The sequence below is a fragment of the Poromitra crassiceps genome (assembly GCF_964638095.1).
Source record: "Poromitra crassiceps genome assembly, chromosome: 1".
In the NCBI taxonomy this organism is placed as follows: domain Eukaryota; kingdom Metazoa; phylum Chordata; class Actinopteri; order Beryciformes; family Melamphaidae; genus Poromitra; species Poromitra crassiceps.
In genome coordinates, this window is record NC_139623.1 from 30,637,073 (window position 1) to 30,653,061 (window position 15,989).

The window sequence follows — 15,989 nt, forward strand, 5'->3', positions numbered from 1 at the left end:
TTACGGCAGGGAAGTAAAGAGCATGAAACAAGCAACATGGTGTGATTATTTAGCCTCTACCTAAACATAATAGTGGTGTTTTATGGGACTGGATGCTTGCATGTAAAAACACACATTGCTTCCACTTATATAGGGTGAGCCAGGACGGACACACTGCTTCCACTTATATAGGGTGAGCCAGGAAGGATTTATGACATCACAATTGCTCGAGTGACATCACTGATGGCATCACAATTGCTCGAGTGACTGATGACATCACAAATACAACCTAATTACCCTTTAAGATGCTGTTTAGGCAGTGCATGTGGGCTCAATTTTTGACCAATCGAAAAGCTGTTTGATACTTTTGTGTAGGACAGTCTAACGATGCAGATGCTGACGTTTCGTGTCGTTTGAAGAAAAAATGTGGGTTAAAAGGGCGGAGCGCTACTTTGTTCAGAATACCTTTTTTATGATTATTATTATATATTATTAAGTAGCCCAGACAGCACACACCAACACCAAGTAGCCCAAATAGCAGCAACTTATGTTTGAATGTAAATCTGACTATAGTATATATTCATAATATATGTATAGATTGGCGGTGGGGGAAGACCCACGGACATCTGTGAAAGAACGGATGACAGCTCGGAAAGACGGCACGCAACAGTGTTAGGGCTGGCACCCTGAGGCACTGCGCAAGCTAGCTACAAGTACAAGACCAAGTGCAAAGAGCAGCTACAGCAACGCAAAGCACCTGATACTATCCAGAGAGTTATCTCTGGGTTTATTAGTACTGCTTGTTAGTTGGCGGAGGACCGGGGTCAGGAGTTAAACCACAGTGCCCTGGACCTCTTTGCTCAACCTGCTCAGAGCACAAGAAGAAGGGGTGCAAGATGGGTGTGGCTGACTAGAGCTCGCAGTTGGAGCCCTTCTACAGACGAAGATTAATCTTCGCAGCCCCACTCAGGCGAGGCGTACAGGCTGGGGGGGCGAAACGCTGGTGACCCTGAGATACCTGCTGAGGATGTAGAAGGGTTTCCAACGGTGTGAGTGCTCTGGCCACACTCACCAAGGAATACCGCCGTGGGGGCGGCATGTCGTAGCTCCTGCGGTTTCTGCTTGTGGCAAGGCATCTTTGATGTGAAGTGAACGTCGGGGGTGCTTTGCTGCGGGCGGGGTCCGTGGGGGCCGCAGTGTGTTGTCCTGCGGTTTACTTCACCCATAGAAATGAGGTGTTATGTCAAGTTTCAAGTCGTTTCATCCATTTTTGGTTGAATGGCGGCCATTTCATTTTGGCACGACTGTGTATGTTCCAGCGCCCGCAATCTTGAAACGAGAAAAGCGATTGGCACCAAACAACACAAATCTACTCATATGGGACCCATATACAACATATTAAAAGATTGGAGTGCTACCATGTTCAGAGAACGTTTTGCTAACATTGGACTCAGCGGCATAAGGGCTGTCAGGCCCCCAGGGCAGAGGTTGATCAAAGGAACTTTTTTTCCTGAAGGACTTGGGGAGTTTATTGTTTCATAATCATGTTTAGACACCAAAGACTTGTAATATACACATGAGCGTACCATCCCTCAGTAGAGTGACAGGCATGTGGGGTCAAAGTTCCAAGGTCACCGTGTGCACGTCCCACATTACCCAATGGAAAATATGGTCCCTGCACACCGGGAGGAAACCATGTGATTGATGTGGCTGAAGATTACCCTCAATAGACTTGTAGAAAAGGGTCCATAATGGCCCACCGTTACGCCTGTTCTTGGGGTTAGGGTTAATGACGATGACACTGCCGTGACATCATCAATGATGACGTCAGAGGTCACCTGTGAGGTCATCGGCGACGTCAGGCGGTCTAGGCTGACTGTGATGGCAGACGGGACTTTACGGGGTCACCGATGATGTCATAGCATAGAGTTCACCTGTGAGGTCATCGGCGATGTCAGACATAACATATATATACAAGGTGTTCTGTGACGCTGTATCCGGTGTACTTACTTCTTATATACTTCTTTTCTACTTCATAATGTCTACCCTTACCACGACCAAATCCGAACCCGAGCTGAACCCTGGCTGTCTTACAACCAGCCAGGCCCTGGTGACCGACTGCCTACAACCAGCCAGGTCACGAGTGGTATTCCTTCAACCGCGTCCGAGGACCGACATCTCTGTGGTTCTGATCGACCACTGCCCGTGAGCCCTCAACTTCGATCCAGCACACTTCACGAGGCAAGCCCACAAGCTTCGCTACAAGACTAGATGCACAAGATGAGAGCCAATCAGGGTCGCTCAGAAGGCTGGGGAACAGCTAATTTGCCATAGCATTGCAACGGATGGATAGAATGACAAATTTTTTTGCACGTGTGTTCAGGGGGAGGTCCTGAACTAGTGTAGAGAATATCGCCTCATTCCGTTAAGCCATGCCAAGATGAGAGCCAATCAGGGACGCTCAGAAGGCTGGGGAACAGCTAATTTGCCATAACATTGCAGCGGATGGAGAGTATGACTAAATTTTTTGCACGTGTGTTCAGCTGGAGGTCTTGAACTAGTGTAGCGAATATCGCCTCATTCCGTTAAGCCATGACAAGATGAGAGCCAATCAGGGTCGCTCAGAAGGCCGGGGAACAGCTAATTTGCCATAACATTGCAGCGGATGGATAGAATGACTAAATTTTTTGCACGTGTGTTCAGCCGGAGGTCCTGAACTGGTGTAGCGAATATCGCTTCATTCCGTTAAGCCATGCCAAGATGAGAGCCAATCAGGGTCGCTCAGAAGGCCGGGGAACAGCTAATTTGCCATAACATTGCAGCGGATGGAGAGTATGACTAAATTTTTTGCACGTGTGTTCAGCCGGAGGTCCTGAACTAGTGTAGCGAATATCGCCTCATTCCGTTAAGCCATGCCAAGATGAGAGCCAATCAGGGTCGCTCAGAAGGCTGGGGAACAGCTAATTTGCCATAACATTGCAGCGGATGGATAGAATGACTAAAATTTTTGCACGTGTGTTCAGCCGGAGGTCCTGAACTGGTGTAGCGAATATCGCTTCATTCCGTTAAGCCATGCCAAGATGAGAGCCAATCAGGGTCGCTCAGAAGGCCGGGGAACAGCTAATTTGCCATAGCATTGCAACGGATGGATAGAATGACTAAATTCTTTGCACGTCTGTTCAGCCGGAGGTCCTGAACTACAATGATAACCTTGAATGGAAGTGGGCGAGGCCAAGGGGCGTCACCCCCCACCCTTCTGAGATCAATTTAGATAGTAAGTAGCCCTGGTGGCATGTGGGCGGGCTGTGTGTGGGCTAGAAGGCTGACACTTGGTGGTCGTAGAGTAGCAGGGGGTGCCACAAACATACCAAAAGATCAGCCTTCTAGCCCTCACCTCTCTTGAGAAACAGCCGTGTTCACCCTGCATATGTTGGTGTACACCGCGCATGCTTTATCATGTAATATGTAAAAGCTTATATCTCAAAAACGACTCAGGCTAGCAGGCAGTTCCACCTGTGCCTCCCGCCTCCCAAGACCAGAGGCAGGTGTGCGTCCCGGCCTCAGGGTTAGCACCCCGGAGGGCGCCACCCACTTCACCGGTGCCCGCACCCCGGCTCAACATTTCACCCGTGCCTCGCACCTCCCATGACCGGGGTCAGGTCAGCACGGCAGCTCCAGAGCCAACGACGTAATGATGATGACACCGCCGTGACATCAGCGATGATGATGTCAGAGTTCACCTGTGAGGTCATCAGCGATGGCAGACGGTCTAGGCTGACTGTGATGGCAGACGTGACTTTATGAGGTCACCGATGATGTCATACCTCCCCGGACGTTGTGACATCACCAACGGTGTCATACCCCGGATGTGGGGGGGTATAAAAAGGTGTTGTTCTGTTATGATATGCTTCTTGGTCCTATTCCCCTTTCTGCAATCTGTAAGCTCTATACGTGGCTTCTGCCTTGCTCCTATCTGCCTGATATTTCATTAAAGCCTGAAAAGACATCTCTGTGGTTCTAATCGACCACTGCCCGTGAGCCCTTACCTAAGATCCGGCAACTTCACACTTCACACAAGGCAAGCACATAAACTTCCTTACAAACTGGTCCTTCGAGCCGGCGTGCGTACCGGCCTCAGGGTTAGCACCCCGGAGGGCGCCACCCACTTTACCGGTGCCCGCACCCCGGCTCAACATTTCTCCCGTGCCTCGCACCTCCCACGACCAGGGTCAGGTCAGCACGGCAGCCCCAGAGCCAATGACCCAAACTACGCAACCCCCGGTTCCACTGCCCAGACAAGGGCAACGGCCATTGCCAATGCCACCAACACCCGCACCCAGGACACGTCCGCCAACAAAGGTCGCCGACCCTGAGCATGCAATAGAGTGCAACGGGCACGGCTCCGCCGAGCCCGCCACTGGGATACACCACACTCAGGTAGGCATGGCGAACGTTGGGACCAACAGCACGGGGCACAGTCAGCCGGCCGGCGTCAACCATTCCCACAAGATAGCCGGACACGACAGCTGGGACCCCCCCAGAGGGCGGGACCAGCCATCACGATTACCTATTCCCGGAATTCACCTCCTGGCCCTGCCCGGGCTCATGGAGACAACTCCAGCCAAGGCCTCTAGGGATGCCAAGAAGTCCGAGCAGAGGAAGCCAAGAACGGGCCCCAAGCCCGTTCCCCCAGAAAGAAGCGGCCACCCGGCTCCCCCTGACGGATCAAGCCACCCTGCTCCCCCAGGGGGAACCGGGGGGGGGGGGGGGGGCGACTACACTGGGAAACCTCCATGGGGAAACCGTCATGCCCTCCGTAAGGTCTGCAAAGTGGTGACCCAACATGGGGACCAGAGGCTGGACACATACGCCATAATGGACGACCGCTCAGAGTGGACCGTGCTCCTACACCCAGCAGCACAGCAGCTGGCCCTTACAGGCCAGCCAGAGGACATGCCTTTGCGGACGGTGAGGCAGGAGCCCCAGATGCTTCACAGGGCGGCCGTCTCCCTCATCGTCTCGCCGGCAATTTGCCCAGAGCAGACCTATCGCACGCAGAGAGCCTTTACAACACAACTTAAAATCAACTAAATATCAATGTCTAATGATATTAGAATTTAACATTGTGTGGACGTTAATGTTAAAACGTTTAACAAACGTTGGATTTTGGTTACTTAACAACACAACATAAAATCAACATAATCTCAATATCTCATGATGTTTGGATTTTACGTCATATTGACATTAACATTGGGATGTTTAGAAGACGTTGGATTTTAGTTATTTTATAACACAACTTAAAATCGACTAAATATCAACGTCTAATGATGTTAGAATTTAACGTTATGTGGACGTTAATGTTAAAACATTTAACAAACGTTGGATTTTGGTTACTTAACAACACAGCTTAAAATCAACATAATCTCAACGTCTAATGATGTTGGGATTTTACGTTATATTGACATTTATATTGGGATGTTTAGAAGACGTTGGATTTTAGTTACTTTATAACACAACTTAAAATCGACTAAATATCAACGTCTGATGATGTTAGAATTTAACGTTGTGTGGACGGTAATATTACTACGTTTAACAGACGTTGGATTTCAGTTACTTTATAACACAACTTAAAATCGACTAAATATCAACGTCTGATGATGTTAGAATTTAACGTTGTGTGGACGTTAATATTGCAATGTTTAACAAACGTAGGATTTTGGTTACTTAAAAACATATCTTAAAACCAACAAAATATGAACGTCTAATGATGTTGGGATTTTACGTTATATTGACGTTAATACTGGGACGTTTAGAAGACGTTGGATTTTAGTTTCTTTAAAACACAACTTAAAATCAACTAAATATCAACGTCTAATGATGTTAGAATTTAACGTTATGTGGACGTTAATGTTAAAACGTTTAACAAACGTTGGATTTTGGTTACTTAAAAACACAACTTAAAATCAACATAATCTCAACGTCTAATGATGTTTGGATTTTACGTTATATTGACATTAATATTGGGATGTTTAGAAGACGTTGGATTTTAGTTACTTTATAACACAACTTAAAATCGACTAAATATCAACGTCTGATGATGTTCTAATTTAACGTTGTGTGGACGGTAATATTATAAAGTTTAACAGACGTTGGATTTTTGGTTACTTAAAATCACAACTTAAAACCATCAGAATTTCAACGTCTAATGATGTTGGGATTTTATGTTATATTGACGTTAATATTGGGACGTTTAGAAGACGTTGGATTTTAGTTTCTTTAAAACACAACTTAAAATCGACTAAATATCAACGTCTGATGATGTTCGAATTTAACGTTGTGTGGATGTTAATATTACAATGTTTAACAGACGTTGGATTTTGGTTAATTAAAAACACAACTTAAAACCAATAAAATATCAACGTCTAATGATGTTGGGATTTTACGTTATATTGACGTTAATATTGGAACGTTTAGAAGACGTTGGATTTTAGTTTCTTTATAACACAACTTAAAATCGACTAAATGTCAACGTCTGATGATGTTAGAATTTAACGTTGTGTGGACAGTAACATTACAACGTTTACCAGACGTTGGATTTTGGTTACTTAAAAACACAACGTAAAACCAACATAATATAAACGTCTAATGATGTTGGGTTTTTACGTTATATTGATGTTAATATTGGAACGTTTAAAGACGTAGGATTTCAGTTTCTTTAAAACACAATTTAAAATCGACTAAATATCCACGTCTGATGATGTTAGAATTTAACGTTGTGGGGACGTTAATATTACAACGTTTAACAGACGTTAGATTTTTGTTATTTAAAAACACAACTTAAAACCAACATAATATCAACGTCTAATGATGTTGGGATTTTACGTTATATTGACGTTAATATTGGGATGTTTAGAAAACGTTGGATTTTAGTTACTTTATAACACAACTTAACACATTGAATGCCAGCCATGTTTTCATTCCTGTAGGTAAGTTGTGCCAGGGGTGTTTTTGACGATTCTGGCTCATTTTAGAACAGCCGAGGATTCTTTTCTGTTAAGAATTCATGAACATCAATCATCTAAAAATAACTAATAGAATGTGTGCTTTCTCTGTCTAAAAGAGTTAGTTTGCAGAGTTAGTAGTTATGTAGATATTAGCCGTTGAGTACAGCATGGTTTCAGCGTCTGGAAATTTATTCAGAGATAAATGGCTTTTTGTGAAACAGTCACTTTAACCATTCATTTTTGGCATCAGTAAGACCGTCAGACATTCTAAACAATAGTTTTGAACAGTAATTTCCTCCATAACAACAGGAAACACCCCTCTCATTCAAACTCCTCCCTCCGTGTGTCTTCTCCTCCTTCCTCCTGGCTCTAGAGCCAGGAGGAAGGAGGAGCGTGTCAGAAGCGCGTTGTGCTGCCTGCCTGCCTGTCTGCCTGTCGGGCAAGACGAGTCTGAATTGGATTACTGTAAAATCGCGTCGCCATTTCCTTGAATGGCTTGCTTCCGCGGTGTGTGTGTGTGTGTGTGTGTGTGTGTGTGTGTGTGTGTGTGTGTGTGTGTGTGTGTGTGTGTGTGTGTGTGTGTTCGCGCGTTGCTGCGCGGCTCTGGGGGGAAGGGATCTCTGTCCGTTCTGTGTGTGTGTGTCCGGGCTAATGACTGTAAAATCGCCAAGCCATGTCCGCGGGAGGCGGCTGCTTTTGTGGCTTTTGGGTCCCGTGGCTGTGACTTCTCTCGGTCTCTGTCGCCACTTAGTGGTCGGTAAAATAGATTACACACATGCTCTTGCTCCAAATAGTTATCTCAGAGATGTAAAAGGGGTTGATTGATGTCCCACTGTCAAAAAAAAAAAATCTTTATGTAAGACGAGTTAGTCCGTCCTTGGCACTTAAGCGCTGGATTATGTAAGACGAGTTAGGTCGTCTATGGCACTTAATGTGTTAAAATCAACATAATCTCAACGTCTAATGATGTTGGAATTTTACGTTATAATGACGTTAATATTGGGATGTTTAGAAGACGTTGGATTTTAGTTACTTTATAACATAACTAAAAATCGACTAAATATCCACGTCTGATGATGTTAGAATTTAACGTTGTGGGGACGTTAATATTACAACGTTTAACAGACGTTAGATTTTTGTTATTTAAAAACACAACTTAAAACCAACATATTATCAACGTCTAATGATGTTGTGATTTTACGTTATAATGACGTTAATATTGGGATGTTTAGAAGACGTTGGATTTTAGTTACTTTATAACATAACTTAAAATCGACTAAATATCAACGTCTGATGATGTTAGAATTTGACGTTGTGTGGATGTTAATATTACAACGTTTAACAGACGTTGGATTTTGGTTATTTAAAAACACAACTTGAAACCAACATAATATCAACGTCTAATGATGTTGGGATTTTACGTTATATTGACGTTAATATTGGGATGTTTAGAAGACGTTGGATTTTAGGTACTTTATAACACAACTTAAAATCAACATAATCTCAACGTCTAATGATGTTGGGATTTTACGTTATAATGACGTTAATATTGGGATGTTTAGAAGACGTTGGATTTTAGTTACTTTATAACACAACTTAAAATCGACTAAATATCAACGTCTGATGATGTTAGAATTTAACGTTGTGTGGATGTTAATATTACAACGTTTACCAGACGTTGGATTTTGGTTATTTAAAAACACAACTTAAAACCAACATAATATCAACGTCAGATGTCGTCAGTATTAACCGTCAACCTGACGTTGACATTAGACGTTGGACTGACATTGGATTATGGTCACGGACGTCACGACCTCCATCCAACCAAAGATCAACGTCTAATGACGTTGTGTGCCAGCTGGGTCTGCAGTCTGAACCTCTTGACGTTTGACTGGCACCGGCTTGGAGGTGCGCGTCTGGCAGCAGGAACGCGTCAAGCTAGCCTGAGTAAGCCACAATAAAACAGGAAAAAAAGCAAAACAGCCGTCACAATAAAGAGTAGCCTAATATTTGTTATAAGCACGTAGACCTATTTGATTATGTGTGTGTGTGTGTGTGTGTGTGTGTGTGTGTGTGTGTGTGTGTGTGTGTGTGTGTGTGTAGACTACTTTTTTAATCAAAACCAGTGGAATTAGAGATAGATAGAGGTCCATGTCCTGCAAGTGATTGTTCATGTCTGCAGAACTAGTTCTGATACCCGTTCACTGGCCATTTAGTCAGGCCTCGCACAATCTGGGAACCCATCAGTTAAGACATTTTTTTTTCTCTAACCTCTGGGGGCAGCCCTGTTTCAATGTTGTGCAACAGGAACTCAAGAGGCGCGGTCGGCAGCCGAAGAAAATCCCTTTTCCCTCCCTGCAAGCTCTACCATTGGCTCCAACCTACCGGCCCTGCTCATTAATGCATTTATTTTCCGCTCCATGGGTGTCGCTCTCAAATCTGTCTGTCGCTCCCAAATCTGTCCATCGCTATGAAACAACAATAACAACTCTAGCTCGTTGCTAGTAGCAAGTAGCAACTTACTATACGCTGAAAATGGTAAGTGTTGACAACACACCGGTCACGTTCACTTCATTTTTATCAGGTAAAGCGCAGCATGCATGTGAGCGCTGTTACACCCCTTTTGACGGAGCCTGCCGACAGATTTTCGATGCAAATCGAAAGTCTGTCTCGAGAGATTAGGCCTCGCATGACACTTGACCTGTAGTATAGAACAGAATTAAGTAGCCTACCAAGAGATCCGGTCAGGATAACTACTAGTGGAGGAGTTCAGGCGAGTCTTATTCACAAGTGATGGTAAAGGAATGGATGGTGAGACACCAGTCAACAGCTGCAGACGCAGTAATGTGGAAATAGCGGACTGTGTGGTGTTAAAGATCATAAATAAATCTTCATTCCAACCCTCGCCTATGGATGGGAGGTCAGCCTAACTCTCCCAGTGCAGTGATCTGGGACTAGGCTACTACTCCCTTCCCCGCCCGGAAAACCTCCCTTTGGAGTCTCCTAGGCTATAAGGTCCGGCTTTGCCTCACAGTGGAGGCCCTACATCGGGCAAACCATGGACACCCTGGAGGGACTACTAGGCTACATCCCCCAGCATTATAGGACGGTGTAGCTGGAGTAAGTTGGTGGGGGGAATTATGTCTGGGCTGGAATCATGTTTTTTTTTCTCTCATGCAAATCAAAACTCTGGTTTGAGAGATGACGCCACCGTGACGCTGACCCGGACAAGTGGCAAGAAAATTGAGGGAGGGAGAGATGGATGGATATGAATTGATGGTGCGTCAATGCGGATTTTATTTTGAAATTTCGACCGGGTGTCCAGTTTTTTTTTTCCTTCAGGCTTGACACTGGTAGGAATAGACTGTGGGCAACCTCAGACAGGTGGAGGAGACGTCCTCTCAAGCAGCTCAACGGCACCGTGGTTGGACTTGATAGGGCAGGATAGGGTTGGGCTACAAGACGAGCATCGCTGGACGGCGGACGCTGTGCGCGCCTGGGATTCCCTTGCAACTGCTGTATTCGCAGTATGATGCCAGATACAAACATGTTTTGGCTGATTCTCCCTCCCTGAGCTCTCGCACACATGCTGGATAACCCACACTTCAATGTGGACATGGGGAGGACGAGGAGTGCTGCTATAATGGATTAATAACCCGGCACATGGACTAAGATCATTTTGCCGAAATTATTGTCCTGATAATAATAATAACATTCCTGCCTTGGCCATGGAGAAGGAGAACCAAGCAGCAGAGCAGCTGCAGACCTATGAAGATGTGCAGAAAAGCGGCTATCTCCGCAAGCATAAATCTATGCACCGGCGGTTCTTCGTGTTGAGGGCGGCCTCGGAGCATGGTCCTGCCCGGCTCGAGTATTATGAGAACGAGAAGAAATTCCGCAGTAAATCACCTGTCCCCAAGAAAGCCGTGAACCTGGAGACCTGCTTCAACATCAACAAGCGGGCGGATTCCAAGAACAAGCACATGATAGTGCTTTATACCCGCAGCGAGAGCTTTGCCATTGCTGCAGACAGCGAGGAGGTCCAAAATGACTGGTACCAAGCAATGCTGGACCTTCAGTGCAACTGTAAGATATGAAAAAGATTGTGATTTATATTCCCTCTTATTGCATAAGGCCTATTCTGCTCTATTTGTTTTCGATATAGGATACATGGCTCGGCCATTCGTGATTGCCCATTACATTTGCCTGGCTTGAATTATTGGAATAATTTGGCTGCAGGCCAAATTATCTTGTTAATTTGAATAAATTAGCCTAAAATGTAATTTGGACTATATAGGGTATGCGTTTTAAAGCAAGAGAGGCAGGGGGGTCCGACTGAAAGGGCTAGACCAGCACGCTATGGGCGGCATGTGCTGTGTTTGTGCAGCACCATTTCAATAGTGCTTGAATACAATAATAAGATCAGGATTTTCTGTCAGCAATTTTATTTGATGCACTGAGCAGCTATACATTCATGTTATTCCCACCATCGCTATTTCGACTGAAATGCAGCCCATTTGTTACTATGGTGTATTTATGCATGGCGCAGTGGGCATATAGCAACCATTCAATGGATGCATCATAGTAGTAGCCTATCCCAGTCCACTCCGCTGTGTTGTTGTTCTGCACAGCTCTGGCTGCCGCTCGCCTAACCTACATTTCTGCTATATGCTGCTGCTGGCCTGGCATAGAGGGATGGCACCCCCATCTGATAAGATTACCCCTCTCTCTCTCTTTCTCTCTCTCTCTCTCTCTCTCTCTCTCTCTCCATGCACCGCCATAAGGAAAGAGTGTTTAGTATTGAATAGCCTATTGAATTATCTGATAGGGAGTATCCTACATGGGGAGCTAAAAGGGAAAGTTAAACTTACATGTATGTGATCATAATGCTATAATTTAATTAGGCTATTTGAATGATTTAAAAAAATCATTTTGCTGGTGTGTGTGTGTGTGTGTGTCTGTCTGTCTGTCTGTCTGTCTGTCTTCATGCCCCTTTTTAAAAACTATACAGGCTACTTGTCCAGTAACCGATGGCAGTGGCAAAAATAAGCATGCTATGTGTTTTCAAGACTGTATAAACCTCTAGTTTAAAAAGAGATGGTGAAGAATTGGCTGTAGCTCAGAATGATTGGCAGACACAATGGAGCAATTTTTTAATGGTAGAAAAAAAAATCTATATTATTGATAGTTTCATGGTGAAACTATTGTGGTGAAACTTTCACCACAGAATTGTTGGTCAGTTTGGCTTTGATCAATAATTCAACAGGTTATCCCCTCTGTTTCATGCATTGCTTATCCTCAGTTTTTAGGCAATTTTATTCTATTGATATTGTATTAATGCATGCATTAATTGCATATTGTTTTTATTTTTATTGATTATATTGATTATTCCTTGTTTTTCCAGGCAAAACTCCTGATGACTGTGGCAGCAGTGGAGAGTGTAGTTCTCCCTCTCCTGTTCCAACCTTCAAGGAAGTCTGGCAGGTCAAGGTTTGGCCTAAGGGTCTTGGACATGCCAGGAACTTGGTGGGCATCTACCGGCTGTGCCTAACCGACAAGACAGTGAACTTTGTCAAACTCAACTCTGATGTGGCTGCTGTTGTGCTGCAGCTGATGAACGTGCGCAGGTGTGGCCACTCAGAGAATTTCTTCTTCATTGAGGTGGGTCGCTCAGCGATTACAGGCCCTGGAGAGTTCTGGATGCAGGTGGACGACTCTGTGGTGGCGCAGAACATGCACGAGACCCTGCTGGAGGCCATGAAGGCTCTGAGCGAGGAGTTTCGTCAGCGCAGTAAATCCCAATCCGTGGGGACCTCATGCGGAGGTGGCACGGCCTCCAACCCCATCAGTGTCCCGAGCCGTCGGCATCATCCGAACCTGCCACCGAGCCAGGTGGGTTTCTCCAGGCGAGCTCGTACCGAGACTCCCGGAACGGGAGGCAACAGTAGCACCAGCACTTCACCTACGTCACGCCACGGCTTTCCCAGGGCTCGGACGGCCAGCATCGGGGCCCGGTCGGAGGAGGGCGGAGCGAGCGCCAAAGGGACATGGGCCAGCTCCAGCCCGAGCCTTAATGGCTCCTGCTCCACTACACCCACACTGAGGCCCAAACCCACTAGGGCCCCAACCCCTGCTAAGATTACTCTCAGCCTGGCACGATACACACCCAACCCTGCCCCCTCTCCAGCTCCCAGTCTGTCCTCCAGCTCTGGTCACGGCTCAGAGTGTGGGTTAGTCGGGGCAGCAGTGGGAGGCATTGCGGTCTGCTCCTACACCCGCGTTCCGCAGAGAGTCTCTGTCTCGGGTTCACCTAGTGACTACGGCTCCTCGGATGAGTACGGCTCCAGTCCTGGGGAACACTCTCTGCTTGTCCCCAGTCTATCTGGTGGACCCCATGGGGTGCCTGGACATCATGGAGAGGGCTCCTCTAGCTATATAGTCATGGGACATCATCATCGCCCCAAAGGCCGACGGATGCTGCGACGTTCCTCCAGTAGGGAATGCGAGGCAGAGCGCAGACTGCTGAGCAAGAGGGCTTCCCTGCCCTTGGCGGCACATGACCGTCTTACTCCGCGTAGAAAGGATGAGGATGACGAAGAGGATGAAGAATATGCCATCATGTCACGGAGCGCTAACAGAGAGAGAGCAGATTTGTGTCATGGCTCAGGAGGTCTGGCAGGGGGAGGTGTGGCAGCGGAGACGAGGAAGAGAGCTGAAAAAGTCAGGGTAGGGGTGGACACAGGGGGGGCTGTGGATAGTGGCTATATGTCGATGCTGCCCGGAGTGACATCTCCCCCTGCTTCCCTTTCTCTCTCGGTTGGCATGTCCGATGCCACTGCTAAACCCGGGGCTGACGATGAGTACATGGCCATGACCCCTAACAACAGCGTGTCCTCCCCTCAGCCCATCCGCCAGCCTAACTCAGAGGGGTACATGCTCATGTCTCCCAATAGCAGCAGCTCCACAGACCTGCACGGGCTAAGCATGTGGGATACCAGGGCCAGCATGGAGAGCCGGGTCGCTAGCGACTACATGAACATCTCACCCGTCAGCAGCCGCTCCGCCTGCAGCACGCCTCCCTCACACCCTGAGCAGCACCAACTGCAACCTAAGATGTTCAATTCCTACTTCTCCTTGCCACGAGCTTATCAGCACACTCTCTACACTCGCTTTGAGGAGGACTTAAACCAAGGGAAAGGGAAAAAGGACAGCGGTGGTCACGATAGTGCCGGAAGGGGAGGGGGCATGGCATACAACAAGAGAAACAAAATCACGGTGGGCTCTGTGGGAGGCTGTCAACTCTCCTTGTCTTCCTCATCATTCTCCTCCAGCTCTGCCAGCAGCGAAAGCCTGGAGGACAAGTCCATGTCGGCAGGGAGAGGGTTAAGTTTGTTAAGAACTGGAGCAGACTACAGGAGCGGGGGAACATGTGCAAAAGATGGGCGTCACCAGCAAAAACATGTCTCAAGTGGTAAGAGCCCAAAGCAACAAAGGAGGGGCCGTCCCCTGAGTGTGTCTGCAGACATGTCTAAAGCCAACACCTTGCCCAGGGCGAAGGAGACTCTAATGCCCTCAGCATCTCAGAATGTCGGTGAGTATGTCAGTATCGTATTCAAGGAAGGCGGCGAGTACGGCAGAGGAGGGCGCCTGGGGTCCGAACATGGACAACCCATCATCCACGGCACCCTCCGGCCCGTGCACCGACCAGTCCGCTACCCTGATAGCCCCGCTAACCTTCCCCGCAGCTTCTCTGCACCGTTGGCCACCTCTGCCGAATACGTCAGCATGGATTTAGGGAAGTCGTCGACCCCGCTGACTCCTGTTCGGTCCACATTCAGCACCCCACAGGGCCCGCCAGCTGTTGCCCCTAAGGCCCGAGATGAACACAATAGGTCCTCTCCTCTGGCAGCAGAGGGCAACACAGGGTACAGAACAAAAGTACTGATGGCCACAGTGCCGACAGACGTCCCGACCCCATTTACAGACAAGGCAGACAAGGCCTTCAACAAAGGTTCGGATTCCAGCATTGCAGCAAGGCCCCTATCTATGGAGCAAGAAGCAGTGTTGGGCTTTTCACCAGCCAAGTCGTTCTCCTCGCCCGAGCGGAGTGGCAGACTGGTCCGAGGTGATCCGCAGGGGCGTCGGAGCAACCGTTCAGCAGAGACGTTTAATTCGCCCCCCTCTCTACCACGCCACCCATCCTCCTCTAACGCCCTCTTACCGGAGGGCGGCCAGGCAGGTCATCATCACGGGCTGGACTGCTCACGGTGGGAGAATGGACAGGCGGCGCTGTCTGCCACACCGCCACCCCAAGCCTCCGCCTCATCTGCTGAACAAGGCCTGAACTACATTGACCTTGACTTGGCCGTTAAGGAGAGCGCTCAAGCTGGCGTGGAGCGGACCTCTGCCCCCTACAGCATTGGAGGAGCCGGTTTGGGTAGCAGCGCTGGCTCCAGTCTCAACACATATGCCAGTATTGATTTCTATAAGTCAGAAGAACTGAGAGCACACCAGAGCAGTCAGAAAGATAGTCAAGGTAAGGGCTAATGGGGCTCTAACTCCATCTTATCTTAAAGGATGTATTCAACAAACGGGTATGTTATTTATTTAAGGGGGGTATTGATCATGACCCCTGTGATCTGGCTGAGGTATATTTTGAATTCCCAATTGTGGGATGGGTGGTGGGAGCAAATCCCAAGAACAGACAGCAACTGATGAATTTATTTTTTTAATGCATGGTGCACAGAAAAGTCTGGGGCAAATAACAGAAGGCTGGCCAGTCTATTGGTGTCAGCTCTGTTTATTTTAAAATTCATCAACACATAAATTAATACAATATTTTACACCATATATTTACATTGCACAAAATATTTTAAAACTATACAGTTTCTGACGTGAATGTCTCTGAATTGTATTTCTGTCAGTCCACTTTAATTGATCTGGAAGAGCACAGTTTATAATGGTTACATGAGGGGAATAACACGCATTCTTTATTAAGACTAAATC

At 47.0% G+C, this 15,989-nt stretch overlaps 1 protein-coding gene across 1 annotated transcript; it reads left to right on the plus strand.

Annotated features, from left to right (window-relative positions):
* Positions 1-10,711: 10,711 nt before the first annotated feature.
* On the plus strand, positions 10,712-15,530 carry LOC310780132 (insulin receptor substrate 1-B; the record flags this gene model as incomplete). Its single annotated transcript, XM_083640686.1, has 2 exons — positions 10,712-11,069; positions 12,388-15,530. 2 exons carry the CDS (start codon positions 10,712-10,714, stop codon positions 15,528-15,530), a joined length of 3,501 nt encoding a protein of 1,166 aa, XP_083496812.1.
* Between the last annotated feature and the right edge of the window lie 459 nt (positions 15,531-15,989).